At 40.2% G+C, this 26761-nt stretch overlaps 1 protein-coding gene across 11 annotated transcripts in view; it reads right to left on the bottom strand.

Moving 5' to 3' along the window:
- LOC118546233 (uncharacterized) overlaps window positions 1-26761 on the bottom strand; it is a 567633-nt gene that overhangs the window by 467962 nt on the left and 72910 nt on the right. For all 11 annotated transcript variants that reach the window (XR_013448159.1, XR_013448158.1, XR_013448160.1 and 8 more), the window contains one exon: window positions 7603-7735. Coding sequence is in view for 8 of the 11 variants with exons in the window: in XM_078073056.1 (XP_077929182.1) it covers window positions 7603-7735 (133 nt within the window). In the remaining 3 variants the exon portion in view is untranslated. The remainder of the gene's footprint in view (window positions 1-7602; window positions 7736-26761) is intronic.

The raw sequence follows: 26761 nt of genomic DNA, 5'->3' as shown, positions 1-26761 counted from the left end.
ATTGCTTCTTCTCATAGAGGCATAAATGCTAGATACTTGCTTTTGCCAGCTCGTTTGTATCTAAAGCCCAGATATGGACCAGGATTTAGGAACCTAAGTAGATATGTCTCTTCTCTTGTCTTCCACTCTGCTCTCTCCCATTCTCCCCTCTCCTCTCCCCTCCTCTCCTTAATGGCATTCAGCATCTGACATTGCAGGTCAGATCCTGACACAGTTGAACAGTGTTGGGGCTCACATTTTACTCTTCTTATCAGACCAATTCCACTGAAAGCCTTACCTCAAGCCTGCTCTATGGCCTCCAACATCCTGTTAGCACAGACAACCAAAAATGGGGGCTTGAGTGGGGAGACTGGAGACAGACACACTTTTTCTCCTTCAGAAGCTCCTCTCAAGTCAAACCAGAAAACTGCCTACAATGGGGCTCCAAAAGGAAAAAGTCTGAAGAGTTTCCAGTAGTTTCATCTGGGAATATCCTGATTTCTCTCTTTCAATACACAGTTTAAAAAAAATAAAAAGATTTCCTACCCTTGAGGCTCTGTATTTATATTTTGGGTAATGTCAGCCAAAGACAGTGGCTTCTCCCTGCCCAGAACTTTGGGAGATCTAAGAGTTAGATGTTCTGCAAAGTCATTTTTCATTTAGGGAACTCCTTAAAGAGGAATCCAGGTGGCGTTCAGCCTTATAGCCAAATTGTTGACAAAGCACCAGAGTTTCTGATATTTCCTGGACACCAATCCATATTGCTTTAACAGGATTTCATTTCACTGAACTTGATATTCCCTCCAAAACCATTAATCTAGTCTCAGCTACTTCTGTTGGTCAGAATTGACTTGGCAGCTGTACTTAGAGAGGTTCAGAGAAAGGAAAATATTATTCTGTGTTAATTAAACAAATGTTGACCAGGATATAAAGTCCTAGTTAGAGAATTAGGAATTAGGAAATGGGGGTTCTTATGCTCAACTTGCCAATTTCCAGCTTTGTGAACTTGGTGTTCCCCATCTATGAAACAGGAAAAATATACTTCCTGGGATTTATAAATATATATTAAATAATATGTATATTATTTAATATAAATATGAATATACATTATATGGGTGCCTAGGTGGTGCAGTTGGTTAAGCATCCAACTCTTGGTTTTGGCTCAGGTCGTTATCTCAGGGTCCTGGGATTGAGCCCCACACTGGGCTCCACACTCAGTGTGAAGTCTGCTTGAGATTCTCTCTCTCACCCTCTCCCTCTGCCCCACCTGCTTGTGCTCTCTCTCTCTGTAAAATAAATAAATAAAACCTTCCAAAAAAAAGAATATACATTATAAATATATCACACAGTGAACTTTAGCTGCTATTGTTATTTCTTTGTTTTTGGTGCTGTTACTACAGAGTTGGAAGCAAAGATGGCCAGAGATGCTAGAGAAGGCATGTGGACGGGAAATAAAAAAAATCTGTGACGGTGAGGAAGAAAGAACACTTTAGCGTCAGAAGGTTTTGCTTCCCACCAGCCATGTGATTGTGGACAACTTATTTTAGCTTTCAGAAACTCCATTTTCTTCCCTACAGCATAGGGATATGATTGTGAGGATTAAATGATATGATGAATGCAGAAGTCCTGAGTACAGTGTCTAGCTCATAGTATAAACTTGATCAATGTTAATTTCCTTCCTTTCTCCCCCTCTTAAAGAATGGGGAAACTTTCTCACTTCCAGAGAAGTAAACCAAGGGTCAAGCAAATATAGCTAGCAGGTCAGATGAGCCCACCTTCTGTTTAATTGGAACACAGCCATGCCCATTTGTTTATTATTGTCTATGACTATTTTAGTTGCTACAGATATCATATGGCCTGTAAAACCTAAAATATTTACTATCTAACCCTTTACAGAAAATGTTTGCTGACTCCTGATCTAAGCTATCCAAGTCCAAACTCCATATTTACAGCTTCGGGTCAGAGTTCTATTGTCATATATGCCCTGGCCATTGGCCATTTGTATATTCAGTCCCTCAGTCCCCCTTTTGATCATTTTCTCACCTACAGTAGGTTGATCAATTTAAGAGGGATGAGAGATCCAGATCTTCCTAATGTGGAATTGTCTAGTTGTCTCCATAGTCAACTGTATCATAAGATTTTTTTGCCCTTTTTATTGTTGTATCATCATAGCAACCATTTGATGAGAGAGCTGCTGCATGGAAGCATGTAGAAGTCTGCATGGAATGTAATGAACCAGCATTATAACCACTATGACAAAAACAAGAACAATTCATAATCCCTTTTAGATGGTCAAACAATGAATTCCAATTGCCTAATCTAGGCAAAGAGAACAAACGCCATAGGCAATGAGGATCAGAATCAGAAAAATCAAGTCACTTTTTCTTTAAGGTGAAGTATAGTCTGCTCTATCTTGCTGATTTCATTTATCTGAGTAGGCAAGGACTATTAGCAATGACACAAATACCACCATGACTAGCCAACAAAATATCTACAACAATGAGTCTACTACTCATGCCAATAAGTTGCATTCTATCTAGGGCAAGAGTGGTACCATCAATAATTTCTAGTTTGTCTTTTGATTGTTAGGTCAGAATTATCTAACTCAATAATAACCTAACAATTGTCATGAAAAGGAATGAAAAGGACAAAAGGACCATTATGGGTGAAAAACAATAAACAACATTTGTTGTGATGAGCATTGGGTATTATATGTAAGTGAAGAATCACTAAATTCTATTACTGAAACTAACATTACAGTACATGTTAACTAACTAGAATTTAAATAAAACTTGAAACAAAACAAAACAAAAAAGACTCTATAGAAAATGGCAAGGCAAGCTATAATAAGCAAGCAGATGAAAAACAAAACAGGGATTATGCAGAGGTATTGGTCTAATATCTTGTGTGGAAGCTGACCATTATCTGAGGTCATTGGATTGTTCTGAAGGTCTTGGGCCAACTGTCTACTTCCATAGGTCAATTGTTTCTAAAGGATCCATGAAAACCATTTTTGAAGTCTCATATTTAAGTGGTCTCCCAAGTGTGTGGAATTCTGTGTTGCTTCTTTATTTGTGAAACATAATTCCAAGGATTGACTCAAGTTCACCACTCTATTTGTTGTTAAAGTGTCTTCCAACAAAGCTCAAGTAGTTTTCCTCTATGTCTTTTCCAATAGACGAAATCCCCTGGTTGAAAATCATGAAAAGATTATTTAGGCAGATATTGTGGGAGGGAAGACACACTTTTGGTGAAAGAGCTGGCGATAACGTATGAGTCCCTTGCAATATTTTGTCATGTCTTCATGCAATAGGGCAGGTTCTAGTATTAGAGGTGAAATCCCTTATGCACAGGCCTTCCATATACCAGTTCATACATGGATAACTGATGTGTCACCAAGGGAGTAGACTATATGGACATAAGACCTACAAGAAGTACCTTTGGCCAAGGGTTACTGAAGGTTTTGATAATTATGCTAATTTTAAGAATGCCATTATTTCTCTTAATCTTTACAGAAGATTTAGATGGTATGGGCAATGCAGTTTTTGAGTTTTTGGTGACAACTTACAGTCTTTTAGTAATAGTTCCCATAATGTATGTGTCTCAATCATGTAATATAAAAGTTAGTGTACCCCAGCTTGGAAACAAAAAAATCAAGCAGCTTTTTAGCAACTGTAAGGGCTGTAGGTTTTTGCCAAGGAAATATTTCAACATCAGTACATCCCAAAAATAGACATACAATAACTAAAACATATGTAGACCCATGGAGGGTAGAAGCTGGATAATATTTAGCTCTTTTTTCATGGACCTCAACTTTCATAATAGCTATCTTTCTAAAAAGTAGAAGTAGCATCTAAAAGTTCCTTAACTTGTCCCTTTTGGATGAAGGTTCCAGAGGAAGTGATAAATCCTTTGTTTTCAAAGCATCTCAAAGTTAGGTATTACTCCAAAAGTATACCTGCTCTTTGTGTGTGTGTGTGTTTGTGTGTGTGTGTGTGTGTACATACAGACTTTATAAGCTCTAATCAAAGCACTATGTTCTGCTATCCAGGCTGATTTTGCCTCAGGTAGAGGGCTGTATTATAAAGAATAGCTTAAATTAGAGAAAACAAATTTTGCTTGATAACCACCAGTTTCTGTTTTGAGTATGATTCATCAAAAGTAACAGAACAAAGTTCTAAAAGGAAACCTCTTATAAATTTCAGTGAACTAGACATTTCCCTAACTGGGAAGGATGATGAGGTCCTTCTTCTGGTTGGGGCAGGAGAGTGGAAAGATTCAAGGTTTTGCAGTGATGAATGGTAATGTGAGAGGGAGAAAGTGATACATTCTCCTAAAAGGTTATTCTGATTGCTGAAAAGTGTTGAGTGTTCTCAGTCAATCATAGTGTCTATATTGGATGAAGAACCAAGAGGTCAAGCAGAGAACCTAGAACTAAGTTGTTAGAAGCATGGATGAGTTTTGCCACAGCAGCTCTTGCCCTGAGATAAGGGAGATAAGCCTTCATAACTGGATCAAGAATGAAGCTATAGTAAGCGACAGGTTTTTTATTTATCCTATAAAGTTGAGTTAAAACCCAAGGGCTTGTCCAGATTGTTCACATATGAACAGACAAAGGGCATTTCATAGTTAGGGATGCCTAAGGAAGGAGGCTATTAAAGAAACATTTTCAAGTTCCAGAAGGCCTGTTCATGTTCGGGCTCCCAGAGAAGGGGGTATCTTACTAAGGGCTTAGTCAATTCATAAACAAGTATTGTAATTTTAGAAAAACTTGGTGCCCATCGTCTGCAACATCCAGTTAAACTGAGAAATTCCCTCAGTTGTCATGTTGTGAGGGATGTAGGAAAGTTTGCATATTTTTTAGTCTATTAAGAGATCATATTTTTCTCTCTGTGAATAGGTCTTACCCTAAATAATGGACTATGTTTTGGAAAAACTGTAATTTTATCTTCTGAAATGTTAAGCCTCTTTCTGCTTGGACTAAGAGGAAGTAAATGGAATCTTTTTCCAGGCTTACTTGTTCTCTGAACAAAGTAAGAGATCATCTATATATTGTATCAGAACTAAATCATAGGGGAAATTTAGATTTTTTTTATTATTTGAATACAGTTGACACACAATGTAACATTAGTTTCAGATGTACACCACAGTGATTCAACAACTCTATAGGTTATGCTATGCTCAACACAAGGGTAATTACCATCTGTCACCATATAATCCTGTTACAATACCATTGACTATATTCCCTGTGCTGTACACCTTTTATTCCCATGACTTATTCATTTCAAAACTGGAAGCCTATCTCTCCCACTGCCCTTCACCCATTTTGCTTATCTCCCCAACCCCTTTCCCATCTAGCAACCATTACTTTGTTCTCTGTATTTACAGGTCTGATTCTGCTTTTTGTTTTTTTAGTTTAATTATTTGTTTTAAAATTTAGAACATTTAATTCTTTTTTATTTAAATTCAATTAGCCAGCATATAGTACATCATTAGTTTCAGATGTAGATCATTTAGTTCTTTACTGGGGACCTGTGGAAAATAGAAGGATGCTTCAGTCAACCACTGGGGCACTGACTGCCCCAGAATCTTTTTTTGTCCTCCCCAGATGAGGACAAAAAGGTTTTTTATCTGTCCTTTACTAGAGGCAAACCAAAAAAGACAAAACAAAAGTCCACTACAGTGAATCCAATGCTTAAGGATGATATTTGGGTTAGGTATTAGCAAAAAATCAAGGAATTACAACTTTGCTGATGGTCCTGAGATCTTAAAAATCAATATCTTCATCCATTTGGTTTATTTACTGGAAAGATAGAAGTGTTACAAGACCTAGTTCAGGCTATAAGAAGACATTTGGATAAAAAGCCATAGACTATAGGTTTAAGTCCTTCCTTTCCTCTGGTTTCAAGGGATATTGGGAAAGTTTGGGTAACAGTTTGCTAGGATCTATCTGAATTTCAATAGATTCTGTACCAATTATTTTTCCTATGTCGGTTAAAGTTTTAACTCGTCAACTGTCAAGATCTTTATCTGAGATATACATCAATTATAATGGAAAAGGCAAAGGTATATCCAAAGCAGACACAACTTGATTATAAATAGAGGAGACCTCTGGACCTCAAGAAATTGTCCCTCTGATATGCTAATTACAATTCCATTTGCAAAGTAAGTCTCTTCTTATTAAACTATCACAGAGCAGGGTATAGTTAAGGGCTAGGAGATAAGGAATCTGTGAGTTATTTGAAACACCTACCATCTGTATGGTATGTTTACTGCAAGGAAGAGTTTTATCAAAGGTGGCAGAATTTAATGTAGAAAGAATAGCATGCTTATCTACCAGAAATAGTGGAGTTTTGACCATTTTTATTCATAATGAATTTACCTTGCATGTTTAAGACTAGTCTAGGCAGCATATTGGGCACTTTTTCATTCCTTGGAGCAATCTCATTGATCTGAATTGAGAAACTCGATCCCAGGACCCCGGGATCATGACCTGAGCCGAGGGCAGACATTTAATGACTGAGCCACCCAGGTGCCCAGAAATCCTTATAGCTCTTAATTCAGCTTGGGTTCGTGGTTTCAATTCTACTGTAGCCAACATATCTGGTTCATAAGGAAGATGGATATTTAGAGACAACTGACATTTTCAGGTCTTCAACAGGGTCTTTGGGAAAAGGTAAGGCATCTTGTCAAGGTGTAGAGCTAAGAAGAGTCAACATAGGTACAAAATCAGACAGGTCTGAAGAATAGAGAGAAGGAGAACTGGATGTAGGAAGGCAACTAGAGGAAAAGGAAAGAAATTATTTACTAGAGAAAACAAGTATAGTATACTGTTACTTAAGTTTGTCAAATGACTCATTAGCTTTGGCCAAAACATCCTTTAATAAAACAATTCTTTTAATCAGAAATTTGTTTGTGTACCAATCAAACAAAAAATGCTACTCATTGGGCCTGAGAAATATTAATTCCTTTTATCTTCCAAAGTATCTCTCAAATGAATAATTTTGTTCAAATTCAAACATTCCCCAGAGTGGTCACTGAAAGCCTAAATCATCTTTGGTGAAGTTATGTCATGTAGAGAGATAATTGAAAAAAATAGGATTCTAATGAGAGTACATATAAGCCGGAGTTTTTCCCAAGACTTGGAAAGGATTTATACTTAAACAACCCCATGAGAACTGGCAACAGTCAGTTGAAATTGATGCTTGTGCACTTAGTGTCTCAGGGCCCCAATCTGACAGTTGGCAGCCTCCAAATACAGACAGCACACCCCAGAAGGCAGAGAAAGAGAAAACAGTCTCTCTGGATCAAAGCTAAGCTCTTAGGACAAAATATTTAGATGGAAGGAGAACCTTACCCATTGGTGACCCATAGCAAAGTTTGTATGGATGCTGGTGGGGTGATAACCTCAAACTCACCAGTCTATGGGGTGGCGCAAACAACAGGCCTACAAGGCCTATACAAAAGCACAAAACAGAGCAAAGGGATAAAAAGAAATGGCCTGAATCTACCAGGGATACTGAACAAATGAGAGCTAATAACAAACCCCACTTACTAAACTGAGAATAGATAGCCAAGAACCTCAACGCAAGAGTATGGAGTTCAGACCCAGTGTTCACTTACCGCATAAGCACTGAGTCTACAAGCTGTGAACAGCAAGGCACAAGGGGCCTCTGTGGGTGCTGCACCCTGCTTGAAGGCTGGCGTCCATGTGATGGGCAGTGAAGACCATATCTCAGTGGAACCTCCAGAAAAACTGGAAATAAACAAAGACCACCAAAATGAGAACAAGCAGAGGCCATTTATTCAGAGCTTGCTGCAGCAAGGAGTTAGCTGCTGTTACTCACATTTAGTAGAGATTCAAAGGCAGGCAAGGTAGTGAGAAAACCTTTCAGAAGGAAAAATGGGAAGGCTTCAGGTATGCTTTAATTGGAGGATGTTGGCATGAGGAAGCTGGAGTAAGGCACCTTATGTGATCAGTTTGGGGAGCATATTTGGCTTTCTCTGCTTAGTTCTGAGTTGGAAGTAAGGGCACAGAATAAGGCAGTTGGCAATCACTGACCAAATCCTGGGGAGGTTGCTGCAGAGGTGTAGTTTACCTTCCCAGGTTGCTTGTTGCAGAGGTCGTAGGTCAGAGTTCTATTGTCATATATGGTCTGGCCATTGTTTATATAATCAGTCTCTTGACCTTTTAAATTTTCTATTTCATTTTCCTTTAATTGTCCCTGCTCTTTGTGTTAATAATTGCAAAAGTTTGGCACAATCTAAATATCTAACACTAGGGGATTATTGGTGGCTATTAAATTTGTACCATTTAATCCCCTAATGTTGGTCATTTAGAATTTCTCGGCAGCAGTTCCAAGTGAACAGAGAGAGGAGGATGCAGATTCTGTGGGCTTTTAAATAGGCTGGCTCCAGATTAAGTAAACTCTAGTCCAAGACATACTGGGTCTTCAGCAACACAGGCCAATGGAAAAGCAAGAAAGATAGAAATTTGGGGATAGGGTATAATAAATGATAGCAATAGCTACTATTTTTAAGTCACTTAATCTTCACAACATCTTTAAGGATGCATTTTTATCTCCATTTTACAGATGAGGAAATTGAAACAGAGAGGTTAAGTAATTTACCCTACATGTGCAACTAGTAAGTGGCAAAGCAGTATTCAAGCCCAGGCTGGCCACACTCTTAAGCACTATGTTTTTAGCTAACTTAACTAGGGAAACTATGCCTGAGGGCAACAAGAGCTGGACTCTGAAGTGGTTAAGACAACTGGATGTGGAGATCTCATCCAGATCTGAGTTCAAATCCCAGCTCTAGCACATACTGGCAGTGTGATCTTTAACACGTTTATTAACTTACCTGAGTTTTGAGTTCCTCATCTGAAAAATGGAGAGAATATAACCAGAGCCAGATGAAATCTATCAAGGCTTCCAAGCAGGTACATGTAATGCATCAAAACATTACTAAAAATGAAATGAAGGAGGAGAAAAGTATTTTCTAGAACTTCTTCCACAAAGAATAGAATATGTAGCTAAGAGGAATATTTTAATCAATTGCTGGGGAAGGGAGAGCAATATGAAGTATAAATAAACAGTTGCCAAACCACCTTCTAAGTATAGGTTTATCTGATTAACAGTAGGACTTTGGCAGAGTACCTTATGAAATCTTGGGCCAGAGTGTAATTCTTCTGTAAAATAGAAGAATGGCTGGCTAGCCAACAGGAACCCCCTTTATCCACTTCTCCCACACTACCCTCAGCCTCTCTAAAAGTGCTAGAAATTTAAAGATGGTCAATTTGAAAGAGCACAAATTATTCAGCTGCTATAATGTCCACGTGCCTTGTCCTAGACCAGCTTAGGCTTAACTCATAGAAATATTGTAAAGATTAAGTGGTATTAGGTACAACCACATGATTGCCAATATTTGACTTGTTTGACCTACAAAAATGGTAATATGGTATGGTTCAACCCAATAAAAGGGTTGAGAATACTTTAACCCAGGACCTGGTCTAAGGTGAATCCTTCGTAAATAGTAACTAATCTTATTATCACTTGCCAAGAAGAGGCCAGCTTATTCAGGCATGTTTCTGTCAGGCAGCATTTTAAGTCCAATCTAATAGATGGGGGAATTCCCAAAATATAGCGAATACTGGCATCATGGTTTGGAACATTAGTTCATTCAAAGCAGAATGTCTGCCCATCAGGTGTCTGGCACTAGACACAACTCCCAGAGGGGAGTCCTAGCAAGAGTGAGGCTAGACTGTTGGAGTTTCCCAACCAGCAGACTGTGGGGGATGTGTCTACATTTCATCAGGGCATTAGGAATGCACACAGGGACACTGAGGCAGAAGCCCAGGCCTTACACAAAGCCAACTTGAAAGACTAAGAGAGGAATGGAAAAGGAATTGTTTCATTTCTCTTCCTGTTGTCAATCCCAAAATATTTTCCACAGTAAAAGAGTTTGCATGTAAGTTTCAAGGAAAGGGGCTATGAGGTCAGAGAACTTCACTCCTACCTTGGAGATGTATGATGCACTTTCATCCAATAATCTTCATTTGACAAACATTTGTTCAATGCTAACAGATGCACATTAGAGGCCTTAAAAAATATCTTATCATGAAGAGCATGTTTAGTTTTGTTAAACCCTGTGTTTCTCAAATATTTAACATAACTTTTATTCTTCATAAAATGCTAACATTCAGTGGAAACTAACTTTTTAGAAGATGCTTTAGGAAATGCCTCCCTGGGTTATAAACTTCTTATATGGATATTCTGTGCACTTAGTTCAACTTCTTATCTTCTGTACCAAGCACAATAGCTGGCATAGAGTTGAATTTAATAAAGGTATTTTGGGGATGCCTGGGTGGCTCAGTCGGTTAAGCGTCTGCCTTCAGCTCAGGTCATGTTCCCAAGTCCTGGGATAGAGTCCTGCATTGGGTTCCTTGCTCAGTGAGGAGCCTGCTTCTCCCTCTGCCTGCCCCTCCCCCTGCTTGTGCTCTCTCCCTCCCTCTGACAAGTAAATAAATAAAATCTTTAAAAATTTTTTAAAATAAAGGTCTTTTGAACTCAATATGCATAAGTAAAAGTGTCAACTAGATTATTTCTCACATCCGTTTCAGCTTTCAACATCTATGGCTCTGTGATGCATAGATGTACCTAAGAATATACTAGAAATGACCATCAAGGAGACAACGATTAATAAGGATACTGTGGTCTTTCTTTAGTTCAAATAAATGTTTTGCCTTTTACCAAAGAATTAAAAGGCAGTTCTGAGTAAAATAAGGAAGGTCAAGGAGAACTTCCTGGAGGAGGTAAGCTTTAAGACATCAGTGTAAGGGTTGACAGAGATGAGGGGCTAGAACGATGAGGCTAGATACAAAAAAGGGAAGGCAGGTTGACTGTTACGCTTGTTTGTATTTTTTAAATGGCCTTAGATTCTTTGAGATTCCTTCTGTCAAGTAGTTGGGTCCATGTCCCCTTTCCTTGATTGCTTCTACCAAGAGAGTATGTCAGAAATGATACTATGTGACCTCAGAGTCTAGATCATAAATGGTCATGCAGCTTCTCCCATTGTCTTTGAACACTTGCTCTCCCAATGCTTCTCCTTGAGACACTCTTTCTTAAAACCCAGCCACCATGCTGTGAGGAGACTCAGCTACCTGAAGAGGCCACACACTGCTGCTCCAAGTGACAGTTTCAGGTAAGCCCAGCCTTGAGGTCAGCCTAGCTCAGGTGCCAGTGATGTGTGTGAAGGAGCCATCTTAGTGGTAGGACCTTCGGCCCCATTGGTAGTCCCAGCTTTTGAACTATTTGAGTCACCCCATCTATTCAAGACTTATCAGCTGAGGCTTCAGACATTATGGAGCAGAGACACACCATTCCCCTGGTACCTTGTCTGAATTCCTGACCCACAGAATCCAGGACACAATCTGCAGTGTTTCTTTTATATCACTAAATGTGGAGGTAGTCTGTCATGCAATAATAAACAACTGGAACAATTATGATAGCTACAACTGCAAAACTCCCACCAAATTAGTGTAAGCAAAAAGGAGAATCTATTGGCTCATGCATCTGGAAAGAGCAGGGGCTGAAGTTGGCCTCATGGACAATAGTCCAGGAACTGATTTTGTTATCAGAACTCTCTCTCCACTTGTTGCCTCTAATTCTCTTCCTATATTAACAAGAAATAAAATTTGTCCCTTCTAGGGTGAATTTTTGCTTAAACTTGAAGAGGAAGATATTGGCCCAGTTGGACACTGTGCACATTCCTACGTTAATAATTATGGTTCAAGGACTGGAGGCCTAGGAATGGCCTAATTCAGGAGCCAATTTCTCTCGCCAAGGGCAGGATCTATGTATGATAAGCAGCCTCCACCAGAACACATCACTAGAGCAAGAGAAATTTACCCCAAGAGAAGGGGTTATTCTAGAGAGACAAAGCAATTCGCATCTATTACAGTGGCTTAAAATATTATCTCAGGGGTGCTTTCTGAAGCAGAGTAGCTCTATTTATCCATAGAAGAGGTGAAGTATGGGATGAGAGGGTCTCTCCAACTGAAGATGCTCCCGAAGTCTTAAGACCGCAAAAGACTTGGAGGAATATGCATTGCTAACAGCCACCAGGTATTTTTTGATGAACATGTGGTACATAATTTCACACTGGCCATTTCACTGAACCCTTGCAACCACCCCAGGAGGCACGTAATGTTAATCCCCTGTTATGAGTAAAGAAAACAGAACTCAGACAATTAGAATTACTTGCCCAAGGTCATATGCTTCTAGGGGTCAGAAGTAACATACAGAGCCCAGACTTCAGTCTCCAAATCTAGAACCCCATATGCAATTCACATGAAGAGCACTGAAAACCCTGGACAGGATGTTATTCACCCAAACTGAGAAAAGAGCCTTATATTTATACACACAAAATCTAAACACAAATATCCTGAAGTCCTTGTTGTTTGGACATAAATAAGGCATCAGGGAGTCAGGTCTTGAGACAGGCAGAGACATTAACCACAACCTAAGGGACTTGTTTTCTCCATTGTCTAAGTGCCCTTGGACCTCAGACAAACCCCATATTTCTTGGAAACATGTATTCCTCTGAGAGCCAGGGAAGGCGTGTGGTCCAGTAAATGCAATTAGCAGTCTCACCGCGCGTTTCCTCGCCTGTTGTCTCCCAGAGTGCAGTCATCAGAGAGCTCACAGTTTCAAAGCACACTCTTCCAAATGACAAGAATCGCCAGCAGATTTTAAGTGGATTTGAGATGTCTATCGAGGGAATTTTGAGGCTATATGAAAATATTTACTGAGCATCTCCTTTGAACAAGACTCGACTCTAGGCACAGAGGACCATATAAGATAGAGACAAGACTCTGGCAAGTTTTTAACCTCATTTACAATGTAAGATTAATAATAATAATATGACTATACACAAATTTATATCTCTGACCTGGCCACCCTTGTAGCTCCAGCCGTTTACATCCAAATGCCTACTTGAAATTTGCTCTCAGATGTTTCACAGGGGCCCCAGAATCTACATGACCAGAGCTGAACTAATGACTGCCTCCCTCAGTTCTGCACCTTCTCTGGTTGTTTCTAGTTTTGTAAAATAAAATAAAATAAAACTCCCAGCAATTCCAACCCAACATTCCTACAAAATTGAGAATCTCAAACATTAATTTGGAAAACATATCAAGCACACCACCTTCTCATGTCTGAACTCCAAACCAAAGACAGTTTTATGCCCTTTTAGCCACTACTGGCAGGGGCGTGTGGGCAAGCCTGTATTTTTAGTTGTTCCTTGCACTTGTGTGGCTGACCTCCCAACCAACAGGTACAGTTGCTCTCTGTGACTATGCCTGGGACGCTGCAGCACTTACTGAAATGGTCCAGCTATTCACCAATTGTTTTGAGTGGCAACACCCTCTGAGAACAACTACAGCAGAGAACAGGACCATGCAGGCCACAGCTCAAAATTTCTTATTTTTTCTCTGCAGGGCAACAGTTATCCCGACTGACCCCTTGAATTTGTTTCAAGTTCCTTAGAATCCTTGACTCAATCACAGTAGTGATCCTGAACTCCAAACCAAAGACAGTTTTATGCCCTTTTAGGCACTACTGGCAGGGGTGTGGGGGCAAGCCTGTATTTTTAGTAGTTTTTAGTTGAGAAGAGAGTCATTGAAGTCAATGGGATTGAGATTTGGAAATGTTTAATTTGTACCTCCAAAAGGGATAGAATTAATCACATTGTATCAACAGATTGTACCCTGGAATCTCTCTCTAGACCGTGAGCTTCTTAAGACCAGGAACAATGCCTAAACCATATCTCTTGTCCTCATGGAACCAAACACTATCAATTTCAGAAGATGTGGATTGAATCACTTTAGACACTAAGCTTCCTGCAGACAGACATGAATTTTCCATCTCTTTCAATTCCATTATAAAACCAAGAGATACTCATTGAATTGAGGGTCTTGGGTTTCAGTCCATGGTTTTCAGTAATTAGACTTCAATTTCTACCTTTAATTAAATGGTTAATTGGAGTTAATTTCAGTGGATAGTCCACCAAGGTTGTAGTGAATGAGTATAAGGGTTGCTTGCATTTTGGCAACCATTTTGTGAGTAAGGAATTTAAGTCTTAAAAATTAATATGGCATTGTGGTCTATCTTGGTTGACAGAGTGCACTTATTCTTCAGGTGGATATGTCAGCATTAGTGTAAGAGGAAAAAGGGGGGCTGTGAGCTGAACTGCATGGAAACCATTCCTTTCCTGTTGGAGCTGCCACTCTATAATATATGGCATATGCATGGGAGAGTCGAAGGCACAACAAGAGGGATGGTGGCTGCAGAGGCAGCATTTAGGGTTGAATTGAGATAGGGGGTGTCTCTTGCATGGCACTGGAATCAATTTGGTCTTGCTCTCTCATTTCCAGTGCTTGGACACCTGTTTTATATTTTGACTTTTCATAGCTACCCCACAAGTTCACATACCACACAGCAGAAGTACAGGCATGGTAGGTCTGTGGAATGACTTTTTTTTTTTTTTAAGTAAAATCCAAATGAATGGGAAATAGATGCAGGAGGAAAATCATAAAAGGCATGACTGCCTAAGATATTTACTCTCTCCACAGATAGTACAATTCTACTCCAGAAGTTTCCAGGGACTGGAAAGTGTTATAGGTGAAGGCAAAACCCTATTAACAGGGACCTTTTGTCTGTATCTTCTGTCCAGACAACTGAAATCTCTTTAAGGTGCTACACCTGTCCCTACATTATACATGAGGCTTCCTCTACTGACAACTGCATTCCTTAACCATTTTCTATTTTCTGTAGCTCACATCTCACACTCTTCTGATCTAGAGTGTTCTAGTCAGTGGCCTACCTTTTTACGTTTACATCCTGTCTCCCCTCCCAATTCCACTTACAGTGTTTTTATAGCATAGAACCCAGGCTTCTCTGGACACAGATTGCTCTGCCTCCCCCGCCCCACCCCCACCCTTGGCTACCTTGCTTTTGGTTGTTCTGCATAACTGATCCCTGCTTCTCCACCCTAGGCCTTTTTGCCTCCCTGTGGAAAGGACCCCTATCAATCTCATCCTTTGGTATAGGCAGGGCCTGGACATACCCTTGAACTCCTGAAGCTACATTCTGATAATACAGCACTAAAATGCTTGGGGGCAGGAAAAATCCATGGAAAGTAAATTAAAATCAAAGGAAAAATCTGGAAAAAAAAGGCCATAAAAATGATCAGACACATCATGTTATATGCTACTGATGAATCGTTGAACATTACATCAAAAACTAACAATGTACTATGTGTTGGCTAATTGAATTTAAGTTAAAAAAATTTTTTTAAAGGACTTTAAAACCTACCCAGTGGTTTTCTACAATTACTAATACTTTACAGAAAATGGACATGGCATGTTCCTGCCCACTATATTCACCAAATTTTTATGTTGACTAACTTAAATAACTTGAAACCTCTCTCACCCTCCAGAAAGCATAAAGCACCACCTTTTCTGAACAAAGGAATGAAAAGGTGAAGTAAGAGCCTGAGTGAACAATTATCTCCAGAAGTTAAGTAAGTACAGCAAGCCCCAGAAGTACTGTGAAAAAATTTTGGCTTCATTAGAGTTGTATGTAACCTATCCTATAAATCATTCAAGGAAGGTAATGAAAAACTGAATATATGAGGGAAAAAAGAGGATGTTGGAGAAAAGCTTGCTGGGAAAATCACCCACCTCTGGAATTACCATGGATTCTCCTTCCAAAATAAAAACATATGTACATGTGAGTTCTATTCCATTTACAAATAGTGATTGAGACCTTCTTTATATCAGACACTCCATTCAAGAAGGAGCCAAACAAAGTACATCCCCTGACCTCTATAAGCTGACAGTCCATTAGGTGGAAACACAGCTAATAATATTTATATGACAAGCACCAGATGCTAGAGGACCACTGCATGGGCACCTAACCCAATTTGAACACTCAAAGGTTTCCTGAAGGACACATCTGAACTGATCCTTGGAGGCGGGGAAAGAATTATCGAGATGGGCCTGAAACTACCCAAAAAATCTTCACTAGCCTATCATTATTTTTATAATAACCCAATCCCACACACGTGTTCTGGGGCACGGAAACTTGGACACTTTTGCAATGACTTTACAATCCAGTCATAGAGAGGAGTTCTGCATGCATACAGAACAGATAGGCATTGCTCCAAGTTTGTAAATACAGGCTAGACATTGTGGTTCCAACTATATTAGTCCTAATTTAGTGTTGATACAAGAGAAGCAGCAGGATCTGAAAGGGTCAAAAAAAATTCTCTTTATCATTAGCATCCAAAATGTCTCTGAGCATCACAGAATTAGAAGTAGGCTCCTCTAAAGATAATGAATCTAATCCACTCAGAGAAAACTGAGGCAGCTGATGACAAATTTCCTTGTCCAAGTGCACATGACCAGGAAGTGGTGAAGCAAGACTAAGAGTTCCTTGAAAGTATATCTAGGTGAGTATTTCCAGTACTTAAAATATAATTAATGCTCAGTAAATATTTGTTGTGTTAATTAATATCCTTCTCTATAAGATAATTTTTTAAAGATTTTATTTATTTGAGATAGAGAGTAAGAGAGAAAGCATGAGTCGGGCAGGGCGGAGGGGCTGAGGGAGAGGGAGAAGCAGGTTCCCCACTGAGCAAGGAGCCTGATGTGGGGCTCGATCCCAGGACCCGGGGATCATGATCTGAGCCTGAGACAGATGCTTAACCAACTGAGCCACCTAGGCGCCCCTCTATAGGATAATTTTAGCGCAATCCTAAAGCACTGATTTCCAGAAAGGCAACTGAGATGAGGATATCACAACAGACTGATGCAAGAAAAAAAGACTATCCCTCAAATAAACCACTATAGAGTTCGATTTTAGAGACCAAAGAAAATAGTCCATGTGCAATGGCATGATATAGTCAAGAACTGTATTCTTAGACACTGTGAACTTCATCTCAGCAAATCTTTTTCAAATACCTACTGAGTGCTAAGTATTTGATTCATGTCCAAGATGCAAAGATTAATAAACCAATACCTGACCTCCAACTCTACTTCTTAGGAAAGGAAACAGTACATCCACCCATAATGTTTTGCCAATTGCATAGAAGCAAACATGAAATATTAAGGGACCAAGTGAAAGGGGGCGTTTGATTCTAATTTAGGTGGACCTGTAAAAATGAGAACATTTTATCTTAGCCTTGAATTATGATTAAGTCTTCAGCACAAGACAGGGACATCATAGGCAAAAGGAACAAAATGAGAAATCAGACAGAAGCAAGACAACAGTGTTTACACCTGGGAATTCCAGAGGTCTGATGTAGCAAACACAAAAGAAATGCCTCCTGTTAGGACAGGTGGCCCAAAGACTGGGCTAGACTGAGAGCTACAAAAAGCCAGAGCTACAAAAAGCCTAGGTAGTCAGAAGCAGCAGGTAAATTAAGTAGAGCTGAGGTCATGTAGCAGACACTGTCGGGGCCCCATCTGTACCCCCTCATCATGCACCATTTCTGTACAAGCCAGCCCAAGTTCCACTGCTGCCACCTCTGCGGGCAGACCAGAGTGCTAGAGAATTTACGTCTGCTCCCCCCCCCTTCCCCAAGCAAGGATTAATGGTGACTAAACGCCTCTCTTCACTTAACTCAGGTAGGAAAACCCTGAAACATGTGTTGCCCTGCAGAATTAGGCTCCAGCTGCCCACGTTTTTAACTTCTTTGATAATAATTCTCTACCAGCTTCCTTCTCTACCCTGTCTTACTTTTTCACTGAGGTTTCCTAGGATCCTATTAATGTATACCATTTACATCTGACTTAGTCAGGGTCTGCTTCTGAGGGGAAGCCAAACTAAGACATTATTAGAAAAATGATCACAAAAGACAAACCAAGTCATCATCAGGAAAATAAAACCAATGGTCAGCTTTGAAGATCAGGACAATGCTACAAAGAGAAACCAGGGGAGAGAAGCCAGTAAGTAGGAGAGTGAGAGAAGATGTAAGATGTGGGCTAGGAAGGCAGTAGGTAGGGGCACAGAAGGGCAAGAAGGTCAGAACTAAGGCTATGAAAATGATAGTTTGATGTGCCAGTTACTTGATTCAAGGGCAAGCCTCATGGATTGGTGGGTACTTAATCATTTTGATTTTGGGAACTCTGTGAGAAACTGATGAAAGCTTTGAACTTTCTATCCAGAAGGGGAGAAAAAAAGTACATACAAACAATTCTGCTTGGAACTTCAAGGGATTCCCAAAGCCCAGATTAAGAACCCCTGATTAAAGGCTGTATGTGATGCTGGACTTTGAGGGCCTTGATTGCCTGCAGAGTGCTTTAGCATTCATTCCATAGGCAATGGGGAGCCAGCAAAGGTTTTTACTATCAGAGTTCCCAAGTGGTTATAGTTTTCCGTTCTAAATGGAACCCAAGAAATCTGGATGTTTTTAACAGATTGAAAGAGAGATTGGGGGGAAAGCGCATAGATAATTGAGCTCCTTGTTGGCCAAAAACATTTTCTACCAGATGCACTATAGGGCTTCAAAGGCTGCTGGCTGCAGAATCCAGATGCACCTCAATGGATGCCATAGGGAGTCACTTCCACAGCCAAATGTTTTGGCCTCAAAAATTCCTGGAGCAAGACAGATACTAAATGGAGCTGGAAACAAACTCAGGGCAAACACAGCCTTCTATATTACTACATACAGCAAGTCTGGTATGCAAAGTGGACAGAAGGAGGGGGAAAGGAAGAGAGAAGAAGAGAGGCAGAGAACAAAAGAATCCATTTGGAGAGATAAACAGAGCTGGGAGGGCAAACCCAAAAAAATATAGAGTAGGACCTATCAGAAATACAATTGTAGGAAACAAAGGCTAATTTGAGAACAAATGAGAAAGGTATAGAGAAAGAAAAAAGATAGTAACTGCACTTGAAGGATCTGGAACACTAATAGGGAGAAAGAAAAGTTAATTTTTCTCTTCTATAAATGAATTTAAGGAATGGATATCATATTTTGAGGATCTACTGCATAGAAAAACTACATTCAACATCACTATATACAATAATCCTACAAGTAAGGTGCTATCCCCGTGTCACAGGTAAATAAACTGAGACCTAGAAGAAACTTGCACAAGGCCAACAGGTAAGCAGTGGTGTAACTGGGCTTTGAACCCAGGCCTGACTGGGAGTCACACACATTACTAGTTCTTGTTGCCCTCATCCCAGAGCTCAGATTTGTAGACCAAACACAACTGAAGCAAAGACAAATTGCATGGCCTATATACAAAATAAAAATGAAGAAGTGTCCATGTTATTTCCTGTCTTTTGTGGACGAAGGTGATGGAGCAGGAGGTTTCTGTGGCTGATCACCATGATCATCTGCACAATGACCTCTGAACCTTCACTATCAAAGCCACCTTACTGGCATAGTTCCACTACTCAGTCAGGGCAGGACCTATGGGAAAATGGGAGTATTGGCATGCTAGAGGCAGAAGGACCTCAAAGTGGATCATCCAGACAGATACCTTCAAGTTTCTGGAGTGGCCCATGGTGCAGCAGAGAGCATGGATGCTGAGTCAGGTGATTTAGATACAAATTTTGCTTGGCCGCCCATTACCCCAACAACCCAGTGAAATTCTCACAGCCTCACCTTTTCAGGGTTAATGTGATGACCATACAAAATAATGGATGCATGTGTCTATACAGTGCTTGGCACAAACCAGTTCTCGAAAACTAGCAATTTTGCATTCTAACATCTTTTCATTCCCCTCCTTTTCTATTTGAACCCTTTTGTGTATGTGTTCCCTATGAACCCACCACCAAGGCCTGTTAGCACCCTAGTTATAACTCTTTCTGTCACTTCATTTCCATATACCTATATTTGATATCTAGTATAAGAGCAAAATAAATTTGCTTTGAATTGTACAATTTGCAAAAGTTGTCCAGTTCTATCATAGCACCTATCTTTACCCTGAACCTAGGAAGTGAGCAAACAGGAATCATTACTCCTTTGTTACTATGCTAGAAAGAGGCTCAGAGAGTAGGTGTTAGGTTCCCCAGTCATATAGCAAGGAGTACAGCAAGTAAGGGTCTGGTTGGCATAAAGGAACAGAGCCAAGAAATATACATGTGCTACTATAACAAAATAACCACAGACTGGCTGACTTCAACAACAGGAATTTATTTTGCACAGATCTGGAGACTGGGAAGTCCAAGATCACAGGCTGGCCAATTAGATTTTTAGTGAAGGCTCTTTTTCTGGCTTACAGACAGCCATTTTCCCACTGTGTCTTCACACTGGGGATAGTGGGTCAGGTTGTCTCTGAACTCTCTTCTTGACACTAATCCTACTGGACTGTCCACCCCCTTATGACCTCATTTAACCTTACCCTATCTCCAAATATAGTCACACTGGGGACTGGAGTTCAACTTCTGAATTTTGGGGGAACACGAACATTTGGTCAATAACAGTGCCTTGGATAAGTTGCTTGCCTTCTTTGGGCTTCTTTTCTTCATCTTTAAAAAAAAAAAGTTTGGGAGAGCTGTGTCCAACACCCCTTTCTGCTCTGATATTCAAGGATTCTATCTAACTCTGAATGCGTATTATCCAGCAAAAATTTTTCCTGGTCCATATACAGTGCCACCTCAAGTTTTGATTTCAAGCTGCCTCCTAGGCAAGAATATTGCATTTCTACTTTCAGTGAGTTTCCCTGGCAAAGCTCTTATTCATTCAGCCAATAAGCGTTTGATGAGCAGCTGTTGTGTGTCAGTTATAGGCTAGATGCTAAGGATATAACTTTAAACAGGAAAAATAAAATCTCCACCTTCCAGTGTAGAGACCGAAGCAAATAGTTTCAAGGTCAGTTATAGTGTCAGTTATAGTGCTGTCAGCTACAAATCATGGACATAGAAACCCCAATTTAAAACATGAAGTTACATCTATGGAGGTTTTATTATCTCACACAATAAGAAGCTCAAGGTAGGTGCTATGTTCTGAATGTTTGTGTCCCCCCAAAATTCATATGTTGAAATCCTAACCCCCATTGGTGATGGTACTGGGAAGGGGGGCTTTTGGAAATCGCTTAAGTCATGAAGATGGAGCACTCATGAATGGGATTAGTGCCTTATAAAAGAGGCTCCAGAAAGAACAGAGCTCCTCCCACCTTGGGAGGACAGAGCAAGAAGGTACTGACTATGAACCAGGAAAGAAGCCCTCATCAAACACAACCATGCTTGGACTTCTTAGTCTCCAGAACTGTGAGCAATGAATTTCTGTTGTTTACAAGCTTGCCCAGTCCATGGCATTTTGTTATAACAGCCCAAACAGACAGTAGAATTCCTTTAAGAATGTTTTATACACTGTCTCAATGCTGTTGTAAAAACTCAGCTCCTTTCCATTCCTAGCGTATTGGCATTGCCACATTCTAGCTGTTTTTCTAGATACAACATGGCTGCCATAGTTTTAAAAACCCACATGTACAGCGACATCATGCAGCAGAGGAAGCAGGGGCATGGCTGCTTATATATCTCTTTGTCAGTAAAGAACCTTTCCCAAGAGCCCTTAGGAGACTTCTTCTCTCAGCCATTGGCCATTACTGTGTAATATGCCCATCCCTAAACCAATGACTGAAAAGAGGAATCAAGCTGCCATGAATAGACAATCACGACCTACTCCTAGAATAAGGAGCGGTGGATGGGCTGCTTCTCCTGAGTCACATGGAAAAGTAGGCAGCTGAGCAAATCAAAGTATTGCAACAAGAAGGAGAGTGGCTGTTGGGTGAATAATACACCAGCACCTATAGCACACAATTCACCACTTTAAAGAATGTAAGACAAGTAAGCCTGAGATACTAAGGGAGCAGATAGGACAGGTTCCTAAGGCAACCTGCATAAGTGTGTGTGTTGAAAATAGAAAGCCACAGTATTTAAAAGTCAGACTTTTCAGATGTTTGAGGCAGAACCAGAAATGCAACTGCTTTTGGGTGAAGCGGTGATATTTACAGACTCTTGTGTGCCTCTGGCATCAGCTGACTCCAGTGGGATATCGCTAGCCCCTTGCAGGGGTGTCTAAACCAGGGCTCAGAGCCAGGGGAGATAAGCTACCTTACGGGAGGTTGGGACCCAAAAGGAACAAACAAAGGTCAATTCTAATGACAAAACCAGAATGAGGATTTAATGTGCTGGGATTCAAGAAGTGTGGGTGATGGACATTGGGAAGGGTATGTGCTATGGTGAGCACAGTGAATTGTGTAAGACTGATGAATCACAGACCTGTACCCTTGAAATAAATAATACATTGTATGTTAATAAAAATAAATAAATATTTTAAAAATTAAAAATTAAAAAAATAAATAAACTACTATATGTTGGCTAATTGAATGTAAATAAAAATTTTTTTAAATAAATAAATTAATTTTTTAAAAAGGTGTGGATTTTGTAATCAGACAGGCTTGAGTTAAATCCAAGCTCTGCTACTTATTAGGAAAATTATGTAAACTCTTTGGATCTCAGTTTCCTGATCTGTAAAATAAGAATAATTATTGGGCTATAAGGATTAGAAATAAAGTGTGTGAAAGTGTCTGAAGCAGGAACAAAGTGCCTGGCATACAGCAGGACTCTATAAACAGCAGCAGGTGGGTTGCCTAGAAGAATATGCACGTGCGAATGGATTAGATATGAACAAGACGATAGGAATGAACAAACCCTGTGAAACAGATTCAAACAGAGCTCAAAATTTAAAATTAAATACTATTTTCATAGTTCTATACAATCAGCAAAACCCCTTTTTCACCTGTCATCCCATTGGCTCTCTACAATCAATACATCATTACAGATCAAAAAATTGTCCATTTCACAGATCAAAAAATTGAGATCCAGTGAAGCTTAGGCTATGACCTGGTTTGTTTATCTCTGATTCCACGAGAGAAGAAACTAAATAGGAATTCATTTTCTCAGGGAACTCAGGCTTCTAGAGAGATTTGTCTGCAGCTTAAAAAGTCAGAAACAGTGGGACTCTGAGAGTAACCCATTACTAAGTCACGAGCTCTATCTTCTTAAAGGTCTCCTGTGGAGAGCAGGGTTTCTTAAGCTTTGTCAGGCATCAGAATCTCCTAGAGGGCTTGTTCAACCACAAATTGCTGGCTGGACCCCCCAGAGTATTCAATTCAGTATGTTTGGGGTGGGGCCCAGCAATTTGCATTCCTAACAAGTTTCCAGAAGATGCTAATGCTTCAGAACCACACCTTGAGAACGATGGGCTCAGAGAATGAGCCCCAGAATTTAGGTCAGGGCTTCCAATGGTAAATGTGCAAGAATCATCTAAGTAGCCTGTTGAAAATGCAGTTCCCGCCTCCTCCCAGAATGCAGGCTCAGATGCATAGAGGCGACTCTGATGTAGGAGGTGCACCCTGCTTTACTAGAGAAAAACCAGTTGGTCGATTCTATCAAGATCTTCTTGACAGTCACCCCTAATTATCCATATTTATTTACGTATAGATTATTTACTTTTACTACTGTACTAATAATACCTTATTTTATCTACTATTTGAAAATCACAATTTTTTAATTTCATAAACATATACATAAATGTTCAATTTTTTCTGCACCCCAGTGGGTTGCACCCTTACTTTAGGGAGCATTGAACTCACCAAGTGATGCTCAAGGTGTGTTCCATGAACTGGCTGCATCAACATCACCTGGGATCCCATTAGAGGTACAAGTTCAGGGCACCCGCCCACACCTACTGAATCAGAATCGCTGGGGCTGGGGTAATCGGTGTTTTAACAAGCTCCCCATGTCATTCTGTGGATCATAAACTTTGAGAACCACTGCTAACTAAATACACATATGCAGCATCTTGAACGCCAAGATGCTGGGATTCCCCATTAGAACTAACTTTTTTAATAATTTTGAGCCAATGATGATTGTATTTTTATTCACATATCTACTATTATTATGATGCTGTTTTCTTGCATGACATTGTCAAAGAAAATTATTGATTTCTATGAAATTCAAGAAAACCTACCTGGTCAGGGAACCAACAGTCCCAGACTGCCCAAGGCCAAAGGTATTCCCAAGATATAGGACCTTCTGTACTTAAACCAAGAAAGTCCTTGGGAAAATCAAGACAAGTCGGTTACCTCTCCCGGACTCTGTTAACCTTAAAAATAAAACTGCCAGTTATTTTACCAGCAAAAGATGGGCTTATTTGGGAATAACAGTGAATTGCAATTCAAGAGAAGCAAGATATGGCAAAACCATAGGCAAGTCTGCCAACACCATAGAGGAATGCTCTTTCATGGAAGAAAACAGGAAGTTGGGAGGAGCTGTTATAAACAAAAAGTCCATTGGATTAAACTGAGAGCTGGAAGTATAGTGGTTTTTCGTTGGCTGAGTGGTGACCATCTGTCATTGGTTAGGCTGTCCCCAGACTATGAGGAAAGCCTTTCTTCCTCCTGCTGGGGTAGTAAAGTAGTGTCCACATGCAAAGCTCCTCTCTTCCCATGTGTCTGCAATTGCCTATAAGTGGTAAGGACTGAGAACTCCCCCTGCCAAACTTCCCAACTCCATCCTAGCACAGCTTCCCTTCATTAATTTTCACAACTCCATCATGACAGTGTTTGATATCTTTAAGAAATCAACTCCTTTTCTGTTCTCCTGCCAACTACACAATTTCTGCACAGGGTGAGTGTGGGCAGGGCAAAAGAGCCTTAGACTCGAAGACCTAGCTCTGGCTGTCATTTAATAGCAATGTGACATGTGGCAAGCCATCTAATCTGTGAACCTCTCTCCATCATCTGCAAAATGGGGACCAAAAACCACTGCCTCCCACACCTCACAGGTAATTGTCAAGGTGAAGAAAGTTGGTGTTATTAAGGTGCTTTATGCATTACAATGTAGTCTATGAACATAACGGACAGCCATTTGGCATCATAGGAAGAGTGGAGGCTTTCCGACAGACAGATCCTAGTTTCAATCCCGGCACCACATTGGGCACATTATTTTATCTCTCTGAGATGATTCCCATCTGTAAAATGGGGATTCAAATTACCTTTCTCATAAAATATTGAGAAGATTAAAAGAGAAGGTGGTCACTAAGCGCCTGGCATATTTGAAGCTCCAAAGTATTAGTTCCCTTCCCCATGATTATAAGACATTCAAAGACTTAATGATAGATTTTTGTAGTTAATGCACTGAATAGCATCATTATGCTTGCTTCCTGAAGTGAAAAGCCGCAATAACACTCCTTCCTGCTCCCAGGGCCCCTTTGATGTGGCAGGGGGTGGGAAAGGATGTTACTTCCACTTGGTATAACCAAGCCAGCAAAGGTTGTCCAGTTCTTATCCACAGAGGAGTGGAGAGAGCTTGGAGAGGCCAGGGGCTGAAATTCACAGTGACTTTTGCATCTGCGAATGCCAAATTTGTAACTTCTACACCTGTTTAGTCATTCTTCAGTAAATCATGCCTGATGTGAATAGATTTTTTTAATTAATCTCAAAAAATTGCAAACTAAAAAACAAAAAATATACAGACCTGGCCAGTCCTTGTGGGAGGAAAAAAAAATGCCTATAGTTGAATGTCTCTTTTCACGCAGAAATTTAGTAACATTTCATTTCTAAAGGATTTCATCCATTCACCAAGCATTTACTGAGCCAGACATCCAGTGTTTTGAGCATCTACTTTGTGCCAGGCTTGGCACATAATAGATATGAACAGTTTTTGCTTGGCAAGGAGCTCCCAGATACAAATAAACACTGAGTTAGAACCCACAGTGAAAAAAAAGTATTAATAGAGGTAATTCTGAGGGATGGTGATGGAGAAAAGAAGGCTTAGAAACCCCACCTGGGCAATACTAGAATTGGTCCATGCTCTGTACATTTGGATTGATGGAAATTATAGCGTAGTATCCATCATCTTTGCTTTGGCACGCGCCCTCTTCCAGGGAGCCTGGGAGTAAATTTTAGCCAGTGGGGTATGAGTGTAAGTGTAATGTCCAGGCTCTGCCTTTAAAGAAAAGGCACGTTCACCCCTTTCCCCACCCCTCTTCCTTCTGGATGGAATCCAAGCATGGTGGTAAGCAATCTTGGACCATGTGTTTGACAGCATCATCTAAGAATGTCACAGCAACCAGAAAGAAGAGGCCTGGGCCGTTCCTTCATGAATTCATAAAGCAGAGCCACCCTAGGAACAGCACATTTATATGACAGAATTACGTGTGTCTGTCTCACATATGCTTCTATTATCTTGGGTCTTCATTATATGCAGCCATATCTATATCCTTTTACACCTACCTATAGGGCAAGTGATTTGTCTGGATGAATCTGTATATTTCAATTGACAAATACGTCAAACAGAAGACATCTACAAACACGAGCTGTCATGGAATGATGAATTATAATCAGAATTATAATAATGAGCAGTTCTGTGAGTCGTCCAATGGTTTGCATGTTACTCAGAGGACACAGAAGCCTGAAATCTACAAAGTCTCAATCTAGGGAGGCCAGTGTTGGATTCTTCCTGGATCCTACCCTCTACTATTCTTTTCTCCTCCCAGCATGAGCTGCTTGAGTCCAAACCCAAGGGCTATCTGAGGTAAAGAGTTTGAGTAGCCCCAGAGCCACCTCCAAGGAGTCAGCTTCAATACTTTCTTGCCCATAGTTTGACTAGGATGTTTTCTTCCAGTTCTATGGCCAGTTATATGCCTCAGATAGAGTTCCTGATTCCCTATTTCATGTTTACAGTCTAGACCATGAACACTC

Source organism: Halichoerus grypus, chromosome 5, assembly GCF_964656455.1.
Source record: "Halichoerus grypus chromosome 5, mHalGry1.hap1.1, whole genome shotgun sequence".
Classification (NCBI taxonomy): Eukaryota; Metazoa; Chordata; class Mammalia; order Carnivora; family Phocidae; genus Halichoerus; species Halichoerus grypus.
The sequence above is the reverse complement of the archived record's forward strand: the minus strand, read 5'-3'. Positions and strand labels throughout refer to the sequence as shown.